The following is a 22,331-nucleotide window of genomic DNA, read 5'->3' as shown; positions in this document are numbered from 1 at the left end:
AGATCCTTGCTGGGTAGAGTAATCTTGCTTGCAGGTTTTTCTCTGTTGCTCTGTTTTGTATTTATTTGTAAATTGCCTTTAGTTTTTTCTAGAATGAGGTACAATATAAATAAAAGTATTTGTATAATTTATTCATTTACTGAATCTTTGCAGATAATGCCTATCATTCTTTGTCTTACTACCCCCAGTCCTCATTCCTTTCTAGCAAATAATAGGTTAACCTGTCCAGGCATCATGCCTTTGTCTTCTCATCTGCAGAGGCCTATAAAGTCTCTCTAGTACACTTCATTAGACGTCCTGCCTTCATTCAAGCATCCCCCCAAATCAGCTTCCTCCGTATCATAGCCTCCCTAGATATAGAAGAAAGAAATGGACTCCTTTGCAACTCCAGTCATATCTGCTGATTTCTAAGCACCTGATTCCATCTGCTTGGTGGCTTTGCTTTGTCTTTGTCTGTGTTATCTGTTAGATCATATGCCTTTAGAGCTCGGATATGGTATTTATTATAGGGTACTTGGCAAATATTTACTTGCATATAGATACTTTATAAGTAGCTGCTAATGGTGATTATTTTCTTTTTGCTACGTCATTGTATTTGGCAACATTAATTTTGTATGTGCGTTTAATCTAAAACTTTTCCTTTTTATCAACCTAACTCAATTCAGAATAATACTTTATATTGACGATATGCTTTTTTAATGTCTTCTTTTAGATTTGGATTTCCAGGAGGTAGTCACGGTACCTTGTCAAGTCAGGAACGCTTCCTTGTACCTCCTCAGCAAATACAAGGATCTGGAGTTCCTCCACAGCTGAGAAGATCTATGTCTGTAGATATGCCCAGGCCTTTAAATAACTCACAAACGAATAATCCAGGCGGACTTCCTCCACATTTTTCGCCACAGAGCCTGTCAGTTCAGCAGCACAACATACTGGGCCAAGCATTTATTGAATTGAGGCACAGGACCCCTGATGGAAGGCCTCGGATGCCCTTCCCTGCTTCTCCTGGCAATGTTATAGAGGCACCTTCTCATCCAAGACATGGAAACTTCATTCCCCGGCCAGACTTTCCAGGCCCTAGGCACACAGACCCCATGAGACGACCTTCCCAAGGTCTCCCTCATCAGCTGCCTGTGCATCCAGATTTGGAACAAGTGCCGCCATCTCAGCAAGAGCAGAGCCACCCTGTCCATTCATCTTCTGTGGTCATGAGGTCTCTGAGCCACCCCTTAGGTGGTGAGTTTTCAGAGGCCCCTTTGTCAACATCTACACCAGCTGAAACAACATCTGATAATTTGCAGATAGCCACCCAGTCTTCTGGTGGTCTCGAAGAAAAGCTTGATTCTGATGACCCATCTGTCAAAGAACTAGATGTTAAAGACCTCGAGGGGGTTGAAGTCAAAGACTTAGATGATGAAGATCTTGAAAATTTAAATCTCGATACAGAGGATGGCAAGGGAGATGAATTGGATACTTTAGGTAATTTGGAAACTAATGATCCCAACCTGGATGACCTCTTAAGGTCAGGAGAATTTGATATCATTGCATATACAGATCCAGAACTTGACCTGGGAGATAAGAAAAGCATGTTTAATGAGGAACTGGATCTTAATGTTCCAATTGATGATAAGTTAGATAATCAGTGTGTATCTGTTGAACCCCCAAAAAAGGAGCAGGATGACAAAAGTATGGTTCCTTCTGATAAACATTCTCCTTGGAAAAAATCCACTGTCAGCAGTGAGATTAAAACAGAAGTACTGTCTCCAGATTCTAAAGGGGAAACCAAATGTGAAAGTGAGAAAGGTGACGAGGGTAAAGATGCTGTTGACGCTCCCTGCCCACAGGCCCCTGCTCAGACAGACGCGAATGATGGGGAACAAGCTTCTTTGCAGTCCTGTGATGCAGATCTACTTGAGAAAAGAACTAATCGAGAAACAGCTGGCTCCAGCACAAGTGTTCGTGGGTCCACTCCGCTGCCTGCTGAAGTTGTGATAAACTCTTGCAGCATACCTGGATCAACTCCAGTTCTCTCAAGTCTACTTGCTAATGAAAAATCTGATAATTCAGACGTTAGGCCATTGGGGTCTCCACCACCAACTTTGCCGGCCTCACCGTCCAGTCATGTGTCAAGTTTGCCTCCCCCTCTAATGACACCGCCTGGTCATGCTTTGGATAATACCTTGAATTCTAATGTGACAGTAGTCCCTAGATTAAACCATACTTTCCCTCAGGGTGTGCAGGTGAGTCCAGGATTCATTCAGGGTCAGCCAACAGTGCATCGCAGTTTTGGAACAGGAAAGCCTGTGAATCAGACTGTACCTCTGACAAGTCAGTCTGCTGCCAGTGGCATGTCTGGGCCCCAGCAGCTTATGGTCCCTCAGACGGCCGCCCAGCAGAATAGAGAGAGGCCCCTCCTTTTGGAGGAGCAGCCTCTACTTCTGCAGGACCTTTTGGATCAAGAGAGACAAGAACAGCAACAGCAAAGACAGATGCAAGCCATGATCCGTCAGCGGTCTGAACCGTTCTTCCCTAATATCGGTAGGAATTCCTCGGAGTTTCAGAAATAATTACTGTGGGCATGGGGTGGGATGCAGTGCTTACAAGATTTGTGTATTAAATTACATGTGGACTAGAGCACTGAGGGTTGTATTTCTGTTCCTCCTTCAGCTTTGAAATGAACGTGATTAAGAGTTTTAGATTCCTCCCAGGTACATCAAGAGATTCAAAACTCTGAGTTTCAGACTTTCTCAAGTCTGTCTTTTATGGGATTGTTTAATAGAAATAAATCTTTTTTAGTTCCTGACTTCTAACCATTATTACCATGTATTTTCAGAGTCACTGAAAGGTGAATTTAAAGCAACTCTGCTAGGAGTAAACTTCTTACTGTCCTATTATGCACAATGAATGCTTGGCATTTTTTTTTTTGTTATATGAAGCTCTTTAACTTCCAATAGCTTACTAATTTGGGGAACGCCCCCCCCCCAATAGAACAGCAATGCAGTAAAAAATACCTGCGTGCCTCTAAGAGAAAGAATTAGCAATCAAAGGACACATGTCCAAGGAATGCTTTCTTCTAAACAGTAAAACTGACCTTCTGTCCTTCGTACATTACCAATTCCATCATATTGGTCCATTTCTTTTTTATTTATATGCAAAGAGGTCTTTTGTCAGTAGCCTATGTTTCTTGTAAGAAATTGATACATTTTTCTCATAAAGAGCAATAACCAATTTAGTGGAATTCCTTAGTATTGGTAATAACTGCAAATTCTCATTCATGATGGAACATTACTAAAGAAGCAATTCTGCTTAGAATTGTGAAAGTTTGGGTGAAAGGAATTGCATTGCTTTAGATTACTGGTATAATCTCTGTTACATTTGACAAGCACCTTGTTTTGATTCTTGCAGTACTAACGTATTAAAAGTGTGGATCACTTAGGTGGGATTAAATTCAGGATGAGGTTCTTGCCATCTCATAATTCCTTCCTTACCTGGTATAGGACCTATAAGAGTGATTATTAAATAATAAGGAATAAGAGTCTGTAAGTTACATAATGTTTGTGATAGTTATGTTACCTTTTAGTGTCACTTGAACCAAATACTATGAAATAAGTAACTTTAAAATATATTTCTCCTTTAGATTTTGATGCAATTACAGATCCTATAATGAAAGCCAAAATGGTGGCCCTTAAAGGCATAAATAAAGTAATGGCACAAAACAATATGGGCATGCCACCAATGGTTATGAACAGGTAGGTGAAGATGTTTCTCATTCTTACTGTGCATCAAGAAGTGCATGCAATTATTACTGGTTACTAGAAGGAGCGTATAGTAACTCAAAACTTGTATTCTAGGAATATGAACAATAAATATTTCAGTTGGTTGTGATGTCAGCTGAATATGATCAAATGCAAAATGCTGTACAAATGTAAAGGTTAAGTTTCCATTCGTTTCAGGGTAAACATAATAAAACATCATAGAATGGTTTGAAAGATTGACTTGATTAAGCAGGAAGTCCAAAGTATTGAAGTGTATGCCTGTTTGCATACCTTTAGAATAGTTAATGCTACCCAGAAGCTGCATGGGACAGAGTTGCTTCATCCTGAATAGGTGAGGATGGAAGGATAGGCAGGAAAACAGAAAGTAAACTGTTCTGTGCTGAGAACAAAAGGTAGTTTATTTCAGCCTGGGACTATTTTTTATTCCATCAGAGGACATTTGAAAGTTAGCATTTGGAAACTTTGTAAGCCTTTCCACTATTAGCAGAAAAAATGGAAAATTATACATTAGAGAAGATTATGAGTTATTTGAGTATCTGGATTTCTGAAATTAGGTATTTACACCCCCTAAGGGGTATTAAATAACCACAGGTAGTGTTTCTTAAGTTTTGCTCATGGACCATCATCAGAATTATGTGGTAGTTTTTTTTAAAAAATGCAGGTTCATTTACTCAACCACAAACCTACTGAATCAGAATATCTGGAAATGGTGCTTGTATGTCTGTAGTTTTAGTGAGCGCCATGGGCAATTCTTACGCACATTGCTGTTTGAGAACCTCTTTCAATAGAGTAGGCATAGAGCCTCAATTTAGCTTAATTATCTTGTTGAATGTGGATGATTATGGAATTGAATATGAAATCTACATGAATTTATGATAAACATGATCTTTCAAATAAATTGGGAATCCTTAAAGGTGCTTTGTTGAGATACTTTGGAAATGGTTAAGAAGCATTTTGTTTGTTTGTTTTTTAAATTAATTTATTTATTTATGTCTGCGTCAGGTCTTTGTTGCTGCGCACGGGCTTTCTCTAGTTGCGATGAGCGGGGGCTACTCTTCGTTGCGGTGCGCAGGCTTCTCATTGCGGCGGCTTCTCTTGTTGCGGAGCACGGGCTCTAGGCACGCGGGCTCAATAGTTGTGGCTCGCGGGCCCTAGAGCGCAGGCTCAGTAGTTGTGGTGCACGGGCTTAGCTGCTCTGCAACATGTGGGATCTTCCCGGACCAGGGATGGAACCCGTGTCCCCTGCATTGGCAGGAGGATTCTTAACACACTGCATCACCAGGGAATTCCAAGAAGCATTGTTGAGATCAAAGAAGAGATTGTAGTTTCTAGTGATTTTCATTATTTTATTATTTTTTTTTAAATACATTTGATGTGTTTCTTAGTCTGTTGCAGCTGTTAAACTTAGCGATGTTCAAATTGACCATTCTTGGCAGTGAGAGCTTATTCTAGAAGGCTCCTCAGTTTTTTTAAAAAAATTATTTATTATTTAGTTTTGGCTGCATTGGGTCTTCGTTGCTGCACACGGGCTTTCTCTAGTTGTGGTGAGCGGGGGCTACTCTTGGTTGCAGTGCACGGGCTTCTCATTGCGGTGGCTTCTCTTGTTGCAGAGCACAGGCTCTAGGCGTGCGGGCTTCAGTAGTTTTGGCTTGTGGGCTCTAGAGCGCAGACTCAGTAGTTGTGGCACACAGGCTTAGTTGCTCCGCGGCATGTGAGATCTTCCTGGACCAGGGCTTGAACCTGTGTCCCGTGCACTGGCAGGTGGATTCTCAACCACTGCACCACCAGGGAAGTCCTGATTTTCATTATTGCACAATGTCTATTAACACTATTTCTGTGTCACGGGGCTTCTTAACTTTTTTATGTCTTGAACTTTTTTGACATCCCAGTGAAGCCTGAACTCCTCAGAATATTTTAATGCAAAACCAAAAACATTGGTTTTACAGAGGAAATCAATTATATTTGAAATATAGTTAACTTAAATATAAAAGTTACAGCATATGGTGCTTCTCTAATGCATTAATAAATTTGGCAGTAAGTCTAATAACTACCATAATTTCAAAATAGTGATGAACTTAAATGACCTATTAGGTATGTGCAACAACTTTTGCTATGAAAATAATGCGAGTTCTATTGGTGCAAAGTCACAGTAGTGCTGATAATATTGTAGTTTGCTGAGCATAGTCAAAATAGAAGGGAATGCTAAATTTAATTCTGTACGTACTTTAAAATATGCACCTGAGAATCGGAACCCCTGCTCCTTCAGCATCATGTTTATATCACTCAGGTACACTGATCTGTTAGTCATCAGGTGTGTTGTTAGCCCTTCTGCTGAGCACTTTGAAGAAGTAGAGGTGATGGTCCTTCCTTCAGGCGGTGTCATAAGTTGACTGAGGGTGATAGCCAGTGAGTGCTTTTGGGATTATGAGATTATTCCACACCAGGGCTGTAGTGGAGCCAGGGGGTAACAGATGAATCAAAAGCTGAGTAAAAAAATTAAAAAGCATATGTTCCAAATGATGATAGTACTCAGATATTAAGGTACAGTGTTTGATAAATAATTTGCAAAATATAATCTTGTTATGTTGATGCATTTGGTAATTCTAGGGGCAGTGTTTTCATCAAAGCAGTAACGTTTCTGTGAAGTATTTAATTAGAGTAAGTAACGTTTTGCCAGATATTTTGAACCATATAGACTTTCTCTTGGTCAGTGACCAGGTGTTGCTTTGCTTTAACATTTAGATATAAAAATGTATGAAACTTTTTTTCTTTTATTTTTTTCACATCTTTATTGGAGTATAAATGCTTTATTTACAATGTTGTATTAGTTTCTGCTGTACAACAAAGTGAATCAGCCATATGCATACATATATCCCCATGTCTCCTCCCTCTTGAGCCTCCCTCCCACCCTCCCTATCCCACCCCTCTAGGTGGTCACAAATCACCGAGCTGATCTCCCTGTGCTGTGCAGCAGCTTCCCACTAGCCATCCATTTAAAAAAATGTATGAAGTCAGAATGGCCATCATCAAAAAATCTAGAATCAATAAATGCTGGAGAGGGTGTGGAGAAAACGGAACCCTCTTGCACTGTTGGTGGGAATGTAAATTGATACAGCCACTATGGAGAACAGTATGGAGGTTCCTTAAAAAACTATAAATAGAACTACCATACGACCCAGCAATCCCACTACTCAGGCACATACCCTGAGAAAACCATAATTCAAAAAGAGTCATGTACCAAAATGTTCATTTCAGCTCTATTTACAGTAGCCAGGACATGGAAGAAACCTAAGTGTCCATCAACAGATGAATGGATAAAGAAGATGTGGCACATATATACAATGGAATAGTATTCAGCCATAAAAAGAAATGAAATTGAGTTATTTGTAGTGAGGTGGATGGACCTAGAGTCTGTCATACAGAGTGAATTCAGTCAGAAAGAGAAAAACAAATACCGTATGCTAACACATATATATGGAATCTAAGAAAAAAAATAAAAGGTCATGAAGAACCTAGGGGTAAGACGGGAATAAAGACACAGACCTACTAGAGAATGGACTTGAGGATATGGCGAGGGGGAAGGGTAAGCTGTGACAAAGCGAGAGAGTGGCATGGACATACATACACTACCAAACGTAAAATAGATAGCTAGGGGGAAGCAGCCTCCTAGCACAGGGAGATCAGCTCGGTGCTTTGTGACCACCTAGGGGGGTGGGATAGGGAGGGTGAGAGGGAGGGAGATGCAAGAGGGAAGAGATATGGGAACATATGTATATGTATAACTGATTCACTTTGTTATAAAGCAGAAACTAACACACCATTGTAAAGCAATTATACTCCAATAAAGATGTTTAAAAAAATGTATGAAACTTCTTAATTAAGATACATCTTTTGTTTTAGGATGCAAAAAGTTTTTGTAAGCTACCAACTTTTTTTTTTTTTTTTTTTTTTGCGGGCCTCTCACTGTTGTGGCCTCTCCCGTTGCGGAGCGCAGGCTCAGCGGCCATGGCTCACGGTCCCAGCCGCTCCGCGGCATGTGGGATCTTCCCGGACCAGGGCACGAACCCGTGTCCCCTGCATCGGCAGGCAGACTCTCAACCACTGCGCCACCAGGGAAGCCCCCAACTATTTTTAAATAAAGATTGGAATAAATAGTTTTAGTACATAAATTCTAAGAAAATTGTCTTCATTATATTTTTCATCTAAAAGGCTTGAGTTAATTTTAAGGTATAATGAGACATATAACAGCGTGGAACCTCTGGAACAGCCTCATTGACATCGCTGCCCCACTCATCACTGTGGGGAAAGTTACTTAATCTCTCTGAATCTTCCTTTTCATCAAAACTAAAATGAGGGTAGTAAGAATCCACACTTCACAGAATTGTGTAGTGAGGTTGGGACACAAAAAACAGGGCTTTAGTAAATGTTTTTGATGAGGAAGACACTGCCATTACTCTTCTTCCCTGGAAGAGAAAATTGTTAAGCACTTAAAAATAATGTTAGTTCCAAATGCTTCTCATTTGATGCTTAGTACTTCTTTTTCACAGGTTCCCCTTTATGGGCCAGTCCGTGACTGGAACACAGACTGGTGATGGCCAGACTCTCCTTCCACAGGCAGTTACTCAGGTACCGCTGCTTGTAACTAGTCACTTAAGAATGCACGTTTTCCTGTGTCTCTCGCTATTCTTTATGGTGAGGCCTCTTCCAAAAAATAGTAGAAGTCCTAGAACACAGCCAGGATGTACCAGTATTATCAGCTCAGCAGAAATAAAGACATTTTATTATTTTTTAAGGGAAAGGCAAAGTTTAAAAATTGACAATTTCTGAAAAGGATCTACATTTTTAAGGGTAGAAGGTCACTTGGAGGGAAGCCAAATGCTTAGGGTTTGGGGGTTTGCTTTTATTTACTTTCAACCCCACAGAGATATTTTCATGTCCTGCATTTTAGAATTCATTCATTACATTTAAATGTAAAACTGCTATAAAATGTAGAAAATAATGATTATAATCATTTTATTTAGATACGGATAGTCATGTTCTACAGTTTATTCCTTGGAATAATTTAGTTTTTGAAATATTTACTGTTCACAATAATCAGCTTTAAAAAGTGTAAATATTTAGTGTCAAGCAATATCCAGGAAAGTAGAACTGCTCATTTCATATTGTGTTTTCTTCTTTTTTTTTTTCAAGTATCTGCCAGGGTGGGGGGAGGAAAGAGAGAAGCTGCCTATTTTCTTTATGTCTTTCTGGCACTTTCTTCTTTACCCTGCCGGTTAACGCTTCAGGTTTATTATGCTGATAATTGTATTCTTTTGATTAAAAAAGAGAGACCATCTGACACAATGGAAAAGCATAGGCTTCATAGCTGAGTTTTAAAATAATCTGAGTTCCACTATGAGTTTATTGTGCAACTTTGGGCATATTTTTTAACTTCTGTTTCCTGATCTGTTAAATGTTACACCACCTGCTTTGCAGTATTATATGGTTTACATGTAGTGTATTCTGGGTGCTGGTATCATTTTTAGAAATTACCTTATATACAGCTCATACCTAACAGAATTTGTGACAACTCAGTAAAACCTTTTTCAAAGTTAATTCTGTTTATCAGGCTGTTGCCAGGGAATTGTGAGATGATAACTATTTGGTCTCCCTGGAAGATATAAGACATTTAATGAGAAAATAAGAGTAACATTTTTAATTAGTATATATTTGTTTTATTATTTGTGTCTGTTAGAGATATTGGTTTTTGTTCATAAATAACTTTGTGTTGTGGAGTGGAATTCAGTAAATCTGGAGCCCATGTTTCAGTCTTAGTTGCAGAAGAAACCAGGTAGATTTCATCAAAAAGTGGGGTTCTACACGGATCTTTAGCTAAGTATAATACTAACACTATTTGATTTGCCCTGCTATTATATCTCTGATGAATAACCCCTTCAGACATATTTGTTTTTCAACTGAAATCTAGCAAGTATAGTAGTTCAGAGATAGTTTAAAATGTTCAGAAATTAAGTTGTCACCACAAAATTCATTCTACTTTTTATAAAAATGAAAGTTTTAAAGATGTCATAAGAAGTTAAAGTTCTTTTCCCTCTCCATTTCTTTTTTTCTATTTCATTTTTTAAACCTTTTTTTTCCCCTTGAACTGAAATGTGGAATAAACCTATTTGTAAATTTTACTTATTTTAGGATGGCAGTATAACACATCAGATTTCTAGGCCTAATCCTCCAAATTTTGGTCCAGGCTTTGTCAGTAAGTATAAATCTAATTAGTTACCTGTTCTCTGGGGATTGCTTGTTTGCACTGTATTTGTGTTCTTTTAAAATCTTGGAGTTAGTTTAGGTATGTTATTTTAAGCCGAAGTGCCCTGTCTTCTATTAAACATCACTGCCCTATTTGGCATCTTTTCCTCAAGGCATGTATTTCATTCCTTTTTTTCTGTGCATGAATAATTATGGTTAGAGATAAATATTTTAATACAGAAAGATCATCTTCCCCGTTCTCTTCAGTGTTGCTGCTATTTTTTGTATATAGATTGGGCACTTTACAATCTGTAGAATTAAACCACTTCTTTTCTAATGACTGTCTGCCTAAGTGACAAGGACACTAAATGGGAACAACAAAGGGAGATAAGCTGGGTTAGCAGCATGGTGTGAAGTCAGGGCTGCAGGATGCCATTGACCCTTTCTAGTTACTTTCAGGGGTCCCAAGGTGGTTCAGGATAGCGTTTAAAGTTCTCCCCAAACTGAACCTTTCTGAAATCTTCAGACTGTTTAGCTAACTTTTTTTTCACCATTATTTTTCATTTTGCTCACCTCTGCTCTCCTGGTTCCAGAAACCAGAAAGGCTTTCCTTGCGGTAGGTCTCATTCTACCAGAAGCAGAACTTCTGAAATCTTGTGAAAAAGCCTGTTCTGAAAAATGCCCTTCAAATTTGGTAGACTAGATTTCAAGTTCATACATGTACTGGAACTTCTGGGTTTAAGAACAAACCCAAAGTCTGACCTTTTGAAATTACCCCTGCACTAATTATTATAATTTGCATACATATTCGCATTAAAAACAAGTAAACAACTGTAACCAACTGGCTTTTTCTGGCTTTATTGTGCCCATTGGCTTTGGTTGGATTCTTATTGTATGACAATATTCTGTTATCATTGATGTAATTTTTCAGCTAATGTCCTTCTTGGAATTGTATTTATTTATTTCTTTGTCTTAAAATGAGTCAAAAAGGTATATTCTGAATTTCACAACCATAAGGTGACTTTTTTTTTTTTTTGAACTTGGCATCAGTGAAGTAAAGTGCCCTTAAAGAATTAAGAAGGAATATTGCTACAAGATGAAGAGATACAACTATTTGGGGAGATATTAATGACAGTCATACAAGTAGAGAAGATTTTACTTGATTAATGGCTTATTTATAGACGTATAAATGACGAAATTCATAAAAATTACCAATGTTTTTAACTTACGGATTTCCTCTATAAAACAGACTTCATTTTGGTCCTTTCTAAAGCTTTCTAGGTTCCCTCCCTCATAGTTTAGGACATACTTTCACCATTTAGAAATAGGGGAAACCCATAAACTTAGGGAAATTAGCATGGGAAATGATACCTAATCCATGCTCTGGACCTTAATAGGTTATGTCTTACTTTGTCTCTTCAAAATCTGTAAAGTTGAATTAATCAAATACAAATATAGTTCAATATATAGTTTGGCTTATGGGTTAGAGAATTTGATAGTTTAGTAGATAAATAGTGTTCCATTAGATAAGTCTTTTGCTTTTCAAAGATTGGGTTTATAATATTTATAAGTATGAAGTTAGCCTGTGTCCTGAGAACATGCATTCTTTGGTTTTCTTATATATTTTTCTAAAATTTTATACTTTATATAGTTATTTACTATTATGTTTTCAAAATATCTATTACAAGGTCATGATGAAAATGTTTCCTTACAAAATGGATTTGTGTAACTTATATTGGACTCTTTAGAAAATTAACACAGGTGAATTTTAATTTTTTTCCTCAGATGATTCACAACGTAAACAGTATGAAGAATGGCTTCAGGAGACCCAACAGCTTCTTCAGATGCAGCAGAAATATCTTGAAGAACAAATCGGTGCACACAGGAAATCCAAAAAGGCCCTTTCAGCTAAACAACGTACCGCCAAGAAAGCTGGGCGTGAGTTTCCAGAAGAGGATGCAGAGCAGCTCAAGCACGTCACTGAACAGCAAAGCATGGTTCAGAAGCAGCTAGAACAGGTAACAAATAGGTTTGCAAAATAGAAGCAGTTGTTAATGCATAGAATGTTTTGGTCTGTCATTGATTAATTGTAAAGGATTTCGATTGGTGTTAAATGGCACACAGAAGTGCACTGTCAAAGTGACAGCTCTGAGACCTCTTACTAACTGAAGAAATAACCCCTGTCCTTGCCCCAGAGTCGTGGTCACACAGCACGTACTTTGAGTAAGCGCCACTGATGAGATAAGTTCTCATAAACTGTTTTCATGCTGGTATAGCTAATACAGCTGGGGAAATTCAGTTACGTTCCCTGTTCTGAGAAATCACTGTGCAGAGTCTTAGCTTTCCTGAGGACAGCTCATGGGGAGATCCTAGGCTTTCTACTTGGAGTTGACCTTTGCTTTGCCATGTCCTTTGGTTCCTTAGTTTGTAATGGAATTTCAGATAGAGCATTTGAATCATTCTGGTGGGGTTTTTCTTGTTTTTTTTCCCCATAGTATGTTTTTATTAGTATTCCTTCTCAATATCATTTTGGTCTTAAAGTACATTGGTGTATCTTATGTAAAGGACTCATTCCTGAAAAATGAGATCATTTTGCTGTTACCTTCCATTATGAGCCTGATGTTTTTGAAAATGCACATACTGAAATATCAGTTATACTCAAGAAGAAGTAAAATTTAAAATTTTTATTTAGTGTTCAAAATGTGTTAAGTGGCCACTCCTAGTTACTCAATGAATTAAAAACTTAGGTTCACACACAAACCTGTACACAAATATTGACTGCATCTCTAACACACTCACCAAAAACTGGGAACCCCTGGACTGTCCTTCAGTATCTTGACTGTGGTGATGGCCACACTAATCTCTACCCATGTTAAAGTTCATAGAATTGTACACCAAAAAAGGTCAATCTTGCTTTTGATTGTCAATTTAAATCTTACTCCCAATGTTAATAGTGGAAAGGGAGGAATTCAGAGCAGATTGAATCAGTAAAAATCACAGAAGTGCTTTCTGTGTAGTGAACACAGTTACATGCCCCGTCTTACCTGACGTTCTCTATAACCTTATGAACAAGGTAGTATTATCACCATGTTACACATGAGGAATCTGCTGAGTCATTGTGGAGGTAGGTGACATAACTGATCATTGGAGTAGGGATTTCAACTGAGGCGTTTTATCTCCAAGCTATAGCTATCACAATAATGTCCCAGCAATAAGCTGATTACAGTATGATTTCCATTGTTTAAAACCAAGAATGAGATGTGTCCTTTCTCTTTAAATTTACTTTCTGGGGCCGTGTTTATTTCAAGTAAAAATGCTTTTAAGGGTTTCTTTATAACTTATTTTTAGCCTTTTTATTGCCTTCTGGTATTTTTATATAAATTTTTTATGACGAGGGCCTAGCTTTTTTGCATATCCATGGATCAAATCCTATTTAGAAGGTAATACTATACTTGGAAAATAGGACACATCATCTGCTACAACATAGTTGCCAGCAGTCCAGTGTAATCTTATTAAGACAAGCAATTCATGACAACGTTTTTAAGAGAATTTTAAAATGTCACGGCAAAGGCGTGGATCACCACATTCTGTATTCCAGTTAGTGTTCTGGTGCCTTATGTGTGTTCATACTCATTCGCCAGTCTGATGGTAATTCCTCAGTTCTAGGTAGTAAGCCAGTCAGGAAAAAGAAGAAAAGAAGTAGGAGTTGCCACAGCTACAGGAAAAGAGACCAGAACCATTATGTGCAGAGAATATGCTAGTCTGCCTGGGAAACTGTTGAAAATAAGTTGAAAACCTGTCAGAACTGGCTCAGTGTACTAGTACAGTACACAAAAATTGAGTGCTTTTGGAGGGTATGTACATCATCTTGCACCCCTTTCTCCCAGCTCCCTAAGTGAGCTGGTGTGTCCTTAGGACACAGGTTGTGTCTTCATTGAGGTTGGTCTGTAGTGTCTGCCCATGGGGGTACAAAGACTTTCGGGGATTAATTAACTGACATAAGTCAGTCATTATATTAGGAGCCTCTTAGGAACTGTTCAAAACATTACCTCAGAGCTTTTACATATTTCAGAAATTATAATTTGAATACGTTACCCATTAAATTCAAGGAGTTTTATTACCAATCTAGTCTTTTTAACCTGGAGGGGAGGGTGTGGTATATGTACAGGTAATTCATCTTGTCTTAACATGTTGTACACTTTTGTATACTTAAGAAATGAAATCTTAACACGTTTAAATGGTTAAAGTTTGAGTTAAATCTCACGGTTAGTCTAACCTTATATATTAATGTAACTTCTAAAGAAGTTAACAATTAGCTGATTCCTGTGTAGCCTTTGTTTATGGTTTTATTTTTATATGTAGCTTAGTTTATGACTCAGAGAAAGATTTTCTTAAATATTTATTTCAGAAAAATGTTTTTCAAATTTGTTTTTGGTATTTCATATTCAGAAACATGCTATTATTGAAAAGCTTGGCAGTTTTAGTTGATCAGTCCTTCCTTTCTTTTTTTTTTCCCCTTGGTGATTTCTGCCATTGCCTAAGCAAGATATTTTTGCCTCTGCCTGATCTAACTGCGTTCTCTATAACCTCCACCATAATCGTCAGCCAGTGTTTTTATTTGATACCCGTAGCACATATAAACGAGTAAGATTTAATTTTGCTCTTCCAGATTCGTAAACAACAGAAAGAGCATGCCGAGTTGATTGAAGATTACCGGATCAAGCAGCAGCAGCAGCAGCAGCAGTGCGCCATGGCCCCGCCCACCGTGATGCCAGGTGTCCAGCCCCCATTGCCCCTGGTGCCAGGTGCCGCCCCGCCCCCCATGAGCCAGCCCAGCTTCCCCCTGGCGCCACTGCAGCTACAGCACCAGCAGCACACCGCGGTCATTCCCGGCCACACGAGCCCTGCGGGAACGCCCAGTTTGCCCAGTTTCCCTGGGTGGCAGCCTCCCGGTGCTCCTTCCCGCCCCACCCTCAACCCTCCTAGGATTCAGCCTCCAGTGGCCCAGTTACCAATAAAAACTTGCCCCCCAGCCCCAGGGGCAGTGTCAAATGCAAATCCACAGAGTGGACCGCCACCACGGGTGGAATTCGATGACAATAACCCCTTTAGTGAAAGTTTTCAAGAACGGGAACGTAAGGAACGTTTACGAGAACAGCAGGAGAGACAACGAATCCAGCTCATGCAAGAAGTAGATAGACAGAGAGCTTTGCAGCAGAGGATGGAAATGGAGCAGCACGGCATGATGGGCTCAGAGCTAAGCAGCAGGACACCTGTGTCCCAGATTCCATTCTACGCTTCTGACCTGCCTTGTGATTTTACGCAACCCCCAAGACCCCTTCAGCAGCCTCCGCAGCCGCAGCAGCAGGCGGGGCCGGTTTTACAGCAGCAGAACCTACAGCAAGGGTCTATTAATTCACCGCCCACCCCGAATTTCATGCAAACCAGTGAGCGAAGGCACATGGGACCTCCCTCGTTTGTTCCTGACTCACCGTCAATTCCTGGTGGAAGCCCAAATTTCCATTCTGTGAAGCCGGTACATGGAGGTGTTCCTGGGGCCAGCTTCCAGCAGTCCCCGGTGAGGCCTCCTTTTACACCCGCTTTACCTGCGGCACCTCCAGTGGCTAATAGCAGTCTCCCCTGTGGCCAAGACCCGGCTGTAAGCCGTGGACAGAGTTACCCAGGATCAGCCCCATCTCTCATTCAGCTGTATTCTGACATAATCCCGGAAGAGAAAGGGAAAAAGAAGAGAACAAGAAAGAAGAAGAAAGACGACGATGCGGAATCTACCAAGGCACCTTCTACTCCCCATTCGGATGTAACTGCTCCACCAACCCCGGGTGTCTCGGAAGCTGCCTCTGCTCCCGCAGTGAACACACCCGGCGAGCTCCCTCAGCAAGGAGAACCCGAGGCGGCGGAACCGGGCGGCCTATCACCTCCTGACCCGGCAGCGGGCCCGCTGCGCACAGAGCCAGAGAACGAACTGCCCAGCGGTGACTTCGCACGAGGGACCCCAGGTCAACAGACCTGTGCGAGTTCAGAGGTGGATAAGCGCCCCATCGACGCGCCTGCCCCCTCTGGGGAGATGAAACTGGAGTCAGCTGAGCCGGAGCAGCGCCCGGGCCCAGATGGGCCTGAACTGGAGGAGCGCCCTGGGGATCGGGCCAAAGAAAGGGCTGTGGCCGGCGCTGCCTGCCCGGGGCAGAGTCCTCCCCGACCTGCCGGCGCTCCTGCTGCCAAGGGAGATTCAGGCAATGAGCTTCTGAAGCACCTGCTGAAAAATAAAAAGGCATCTTCCCTTTTAAATCAAAAACCGGAAGGGAGTTTTTGTTCAGAAGACGATGGTACAAAGGATAACAAACTGGTTGAGAGGCAGAACCCAGCCGACGTGGTAAGTGTGGCTCAGGAGAACAACTTGCTTTTTTCCCCTTTTATTTTAAATTATGGTTACAACAGATTAGTGCCAACTGCTGTATTGATTTCAACGCTATCTTTTATAACCTTTTTACTCTGGAGTAAAAAACCGCAGACCTCATGTTTTGGTTTATACCTATAAACTATATCAGGTAATAATTTGTTTACTGTATCTTTCAAAAATCAGAGAGCTGTAGGGTCATGCGTTTCATACGTAACATATTCCTGTCAGCTGATTATCACCACATTGAGTTGATCTAACTAAAACAAAGAAGTAAACATCTACATGTCCTAACTGCAAATAGAGTGCAGTTTCCATTAACCTCTTTGAAATATAGAAAATAGCTCACGCACCCTGTTAATACCCTTGGGGACTCTCAGGAATAACCCATATTGGGAATCTATTCTGTTGCAACGTATTAATACTTTATAGAAACACAGTTTTACAGGTAGATGCTATTTTATCTTTGTGGTTTTCCATGTGTCGATATTTTGCCCTTTTTAAGTTTTTAAGTGTTAGACTTCTTTTTTTTTTTGGCTGCGTTGGGTCTTCGCCGCTGCACGCGGGCTTTCTCTAGTTGCAGCGAGCGGGGGCCACTCTTCGTTGCAGTGCGCGGGCCTCTCCTGTTGCGGAGCACGGGCTCTAGGCGCACAGGCTTCAGTAGTTGTGGCATGCGGGCTCAGTAGTTGTGGCGCGCGGGCTTAGTTGCTCTGCAGCACGTGGGATCTTCTAGGACCAGGGATCGAACCCGTGTCCCCTGCATTGGCAGGCGGATTCTCAACCACTGTGCCACCAGGGAAGTCCCCTTTTTAAGTTATAGAACATTGGATTTGCTTTTGTTTTTTCATTTGATGAAGAACTTTGTTGTAAATATACCTTTACAAGATTCGATCCCCTGCATTTCAGTGAACTTCCTTGACATATTTCCCAAACTGAAGTTTTCTAGGTTGTAGGAATTGGTTAACTTGTTTTATCTTTCAAATGCTACACTACCTTGGCTATTGTGTTCATAAAGCTTTCCCTATAGTGCTTCTCAAATTAGATTTTAAATTTTTCATTTTTTTAATTGAATGAGGTGGAGTGCTATATTTAGTTGTCCAAATTTGCAGTTTTAAGATTGTTAGTGAAGCCATTTGTTTAGCAAGTATTGGTTTACTCTTTGTTTTCTCTTATTTGTCTGATTCGGTAGAGGTTGAGTGGTAACCCCATAGAGTCATGTAATTTTTGTAAATTGTGGTGGTGGTAACTTTTTCAGTCACATTTGTCATCAGCAAATAGGCCTGATCTCTAGCTACTTTGTCCATTGCATCCTCTGCCCCTAGGAATACCAGGCTGCTTGCAGTCCCTGAGTGTCCTTCTGATTTTACCCTTCCATATATGGCCATATGCTGCTATTTCTGCCCTTCTTTGTTTTTTTTTACATCTGGCCAATATCTGTATCTTTTAAGACTCAGTTCTGGAATCATCTTCCCCAGATACCTTACTCAGCTCAGCCAGTCTCAAATAAGTGGATGCCCATGTGCTTACATAGCAGTTTCTCTAGTACCACTGAGCATAGACGGCTCCTTGAAGGGTGTAGACGGCGTCCTGAGCACCTTTCTGTCTCTATGCCTTTCTATCTCAATACCACATAGTTGGTACTCGGTGGAGTGAAGTTAGGTCCTAATATTAGTGATTATATATAAAAAAATATTTATATTGGGTGTTATGATAGAAAAAGGGATGAGATCAATCAGTATATGTATAAATGTTTGGACTATGTCACATGTTCTCATACCATCTGGGAGGGCAGCAAGGGGCGGAGGCCCTGGATTACTAGGGGTGATGCCTTCTTAACCACATTCTAGGGGTTACAACTGTGCTCAGCGCTTGCCCTGAGGTACGGCAGGCACAATTATTATTCCCGTTTTACAAATGATGAAATTCCTTTACTTTCTAGTCACACTTAAGGCAGAATTGTTGTGGCAGTAGCTGGACAGGCCCAGTTTGTCCTCCGTGCTGAGGGCATGTGTTTTCTCACACATAAGCTGGCATTAGTTGTAGTGTAGGGGTAAAGCCTTGGGAGGCTTTGAGAGCTCGCATCACTCAGCTTGCGTCAAATCCACGTTCCGTCTCTTTCCAGCCTGCAGCCTGGGCAGGTCAGGCTTTCTGAGCCTCAGTTTCCTCATCTGTAAAACAGGATTAATAATGCTCCCTGTTACTGGGTTGCCACAGGGATTAAAGGAATTAGGGTACACCTTGTGCTTGTGATATTAATAAAAGGTGGTGCATACCCATGACTACCAATGACATATCTAGGAATCTGGCAAGAGGAACGTAAAATTCTAATATGTGCAAAGGTGTGACCACATGAATAGCTAATGAATGACTTTATCTTTACTAATAGATAAAAATGAGAGAAAACAACCTAAATCCACTAGTGTAGTTATTGATTGGATTATTGTTTCTGTATATATCTGAATATACAGATTTTTTGCAGCCATTAAAATTTGTTACGTATGAAAGTTTAATGTCATGGGGAACAAACCACGTCAAGTTTAAAAGGCAACCACCAGAATAAAAGAATACTGAGTGTGATTCATTGTGTGTTTAGCAAAATACATGTAGGCATAGATAAAAGATCGAAAACAAATACATTAAAATGTGAACTATTCCTGTCTCGGGCAAACTTTTGGATGATTTTTAATCTTTTGTGTTCTTCTGTAATTAAAAGTATTCTTTGAACTGTAGTAATAGCTGCTTTTTAGGGAAGTTGTGAGGATTGGAGAAGTCTGTTCAGCACTTACAGTGCCTGACCCTGCTGCACACCTAATAAGCGGTTGCATTGTTCTTCTCTTATAAGCCGGTAAGAAGTGCTTGGGCCTTGCTCTGTGCTACTCACACTGCAGTCCTTGAGGACTGGCGGCATCGGCCTTACCTGGGAGCTTTTCAGGAAGCAGGATATTGTGCCCCCAGCACAGGTGTACCAGTCAGAAGGTGCTTTTTAACAAGATCGCAGGTGATTCGCATTCATATGGACATGAGAGGCACAGCTCTAGGCCAGGGTTCTCTGAACTTTAATGTGTCAGAATCACCTGGAGGGCTTGTTAAAGGTTTGGATTCAGTAGGTCTGGGGTGGAACCAGAGAATGTGCATTTCTAACCATCCTAGGTGGTGCTCATTCTGCCGCTCTGGGGACCACCCTTTGAGAACCATCGATCTAGCCCTGGGATGGGCACTGTGTTCCTGCTTCCATATCCCCTCTTTTTTGTATGAGCCAGGAATGGTTTTTACACTTTTTAATGGTTGAAGAAAATCTGAAACAGAGTAGTGTTTCACAACATGTGAAAATTATATGAAATTCAAGGTTCAGTGTCCATGAATTTAAAACATCTTATTAGACCATAGCCTAGCTCATTAGTTTATGAATTGTCTGTGGTTGATTTTGCTGTACCAGGGCAGAGAGTTGGGTAGCTGTATTTACTCTTTGGCCTTTTACAGTTTTGCCATCCATGCTCTAAGTCATTTAGATATATATAAATGGAAACTATGATCTGCAAACCCTCAAAGAGTCAATGCAGAGCACATTAAAATAAGCTTAGCAACTATAGTTGCCTATAGCAAAGTATAGCTGTCAAGTTTAGAAATAATGGCCCCTAAAAATAGTCCCATATTTTTAAGTATTGATAGTACTACCCTTAAAAACCTCTTTAAGGACTGGTTTGTTCTTAGCCATAGAGACAAAAGCAAAGAATAGGCTTATTTGCTATCATATAGGTCTTCTTTCATTGACTTTAAGTATGTAGCAGTTATTATTCAGTCAGATGTATGACCATGAACTAATTTGAATGAACAATGTTGTTTGTTTTTAGTGATCTCTGAGGCTAGCTGTTCCTCTCAACTGAGATGCAAAGGCTGTGAAACTTTTCTGGAGCTTAGCAGTGGTGCCCGCATACCTTGTATTTCACCCATTCCTAAGGGGAGCCCAAATAAGGCCCCAAGACCACCATGCAGAGACCACCACAGCCATCTAGCTAAGAGCACCCCTTCCTCCACAGTTGCCAGTGGGCAGGAATAAGGAGCTCCGGGCTGTCACTGGCACAAGTATGGGCAGGCCTGAGGAGTAATGCTTCCTCTGAAAGGGAGAAGAGCCACACTTAAGAGTTCTGCTCTCTCCTCAAGCTTTGCAGCTTACTGATTTCCATACTTGAGATGCTGTTTTCAGAAAACAGGCCATCTGGTGCCACCCATTTTCCCTCCGTCACTTCAGGCGCCCACGCTAGGAACATTGTGTCTTAGGATGGGACTGGACGAGCAGGAGCTGGAATTCAAGCGTGTGGATAGTTCACTTATTTCTTAACCTTTCCAATTACATTAGCAAACTTCGGGGGCTCAAGTGCAAGGTGGTTTTGGATGTGGCAACAGCCAGTTGCCAAAAACAGATGGAGGAAGTGAAACCAAGAAACAGCGAAGCAAAAGGACTCAGAGGACCGGAGAGAAGGCAGCACCTCGGTCGAAAAAAAGGAAAAAGGAAGAAGAGGAGAAACAAGCGATGTTCTCTACCACGGACACCTTTACCCACCTGAAGCAGGTGAGTCTTTCGGAGCAGCCCCTTTAAAAATTCAAGGAAGTGAGACATCGGAAGCTTTTTCAACCCTGTTAAAGTGAAATTTTCCCAAAAGTAGAGAGTTAAGGGGTAAAAGACATCTCAACAAGCAACCTAATAGGTTTCCTGTGTGCGAGCAAACTTGCACCTTATCCTACTGGCACCCCAAAATTTTAGTAAAATAGATGGATTGGTTGGCGCTGGTGAAGATTTACTTATATTCAAAGGGAGCAGCCTCAGCACCAAGAAAAATTCCGTCCATGTTACTTGTGACTCCGGATGCAAAGAAACACAGGCATTGGTCTCTCCCCCTAGTAGAGTGCATTCTTACACCTTTGTGGCTGTTACAGAAGGTGGGAGACAGCTGCTGAAGAGTGCCGTTGGGGGCACCTAGCCTCAGTTCAGCCCTGATTCTTGCTGAGCGAAGATAAGGAAGGTGTTTTTCTTGTTAGAAGCCTGGCAGCATCCCTTTAAGACAGTTGAGAATAAGGCTCATTTTTAAGTATATCTCAAAGATTCCGTAGTCTCTCTCACTTATTCCAGCATTTTGATACTTGAATTTTTTAAGTCTTATTTTTCTCAAGCCTTATTTGACTAAGTTGCCTTGAGTCTTAGAAAAATTGAGAGACACTTGTTTTGTTTATCGTGTACATTACTCTTAAATGTGTTTTTCAATAGCAGCTCTCTCTGCTCCCTCTAATGGAACCAGTCATTGGAGTGAACTTTGCCCACTTTCTTCCTTACGGCAGTGGCCAGTTTAATAGTGGGAATCGACTTCTAGGAACTTTTGGCAGTGCTACCCTTGAAGGGGTTTCGGATTACTATTCTCAGTTGATCTACAAGGTATGTTTCTTTGCCAAGGTGTTACCTTGCTTCCTCTTTGGATGCCATATCAGAATTGGTAGAGCTTGTCTTGTTTTTCCATCTAGTTTACATCTATCTAATCTTCCAAGTTCCATTTACACTCTAGTTCAACTAAAAGGTTAAAATTTTACCAGGTAAAGTGTTTCCAATATGAACATTTGAAATGTTTGTATAGGTCAGAATACAAATTGTGAAAAACATCCATTGTATATTTCTGCGGTAGGTAAATACGTATTTTCCTATAATCTTTATTAACTCTTAAGATGACTCCAAATTCAGAGTAAATAGAGTAAAAAATGTAGTTAGGAATTTACCCTGAAAAATACAATGAAAAAACCTAAAAACTTATTTTGTCTAATAATTTAGGTACTAATTGCACCTGTGCATTAGTTCTTAGGCTACAAAAATAATATCAAACTGAACCAAGTTTATCTTTTGGTAATATTTTTTTAAC

The 22,331-nt window shown here is 40.4% G+C and overlaps 1 protein-coding gene across 19 annotated transcripts in view; it reads left to right on the top strand.

The window, feature by feature from the left end:
* Positions 1-22,331, top strand: part of KMT2C (lysine methyltransferase 2C) — a 294,358-nt gene that overhangs the window by 252,832 nt on the left and 19,195 nt on the right. For 14 of the 19 annotated variants that reach the window (XR_010945700.1, XM_067747507.1, XM_067747506.1 and 11 more), the window contains 8 exons: positions 713-2,535; positions 3,635-3,746; positions 8,321-8,399; positions 9,960-10,023; positions 11,799-12,031; positions 14,683-16,404; positions 20,786-20,998; positions 21,692-21,856. Coding sequence is in view for 18 of the 19 variants with exons in the window: in XM_067747507.1 (XP_067603608.1) it covers positions 713-2,535; positions 3,635-3,746; positions 8,321-8,399; positions 9,960-10,023; positions 11,799-12,031; positions 14,683-16,404; positions 20,786-20,998; positions 21,692-21,856 (4,411 nt within the window). In the remaining variant the exon portion in view is untranslated. The remainder of the gene's footprint in view (positions 1-712; positions 2,536-3,634; positions 3,747-8,320; positions 8,400-9,959; positions 10,024-11,798; positions 12,032-14,682; positions 16,405-20,785; positions 20,999-21,691; positions 21,857-22,331) is intronic. The other 5 variants (XM_067747520.1, XM_067747518.1, XM_067747525.1 and 2 more) reach the window with 2 other exon arrangements.

This window comes from Pseudorca crassidens, chromosome 8, assembly GCF_039906515.1.
Source record: "Pseudorca crassidens isolate mPseCra1 chromosome 8, mPseCra1.hap1, whole genome shotgun sequence".
NCBI lineage: Eukaryota > Metazoa > Chordata > Mammalia > Artiodactyla > Delphinidae > Pseudorca > Pseudorca crassidens.
Note: the sequence above shows the minus strand (reverse complement) of the source record. Positions and strands in the feature narration are given on the sequence as shown.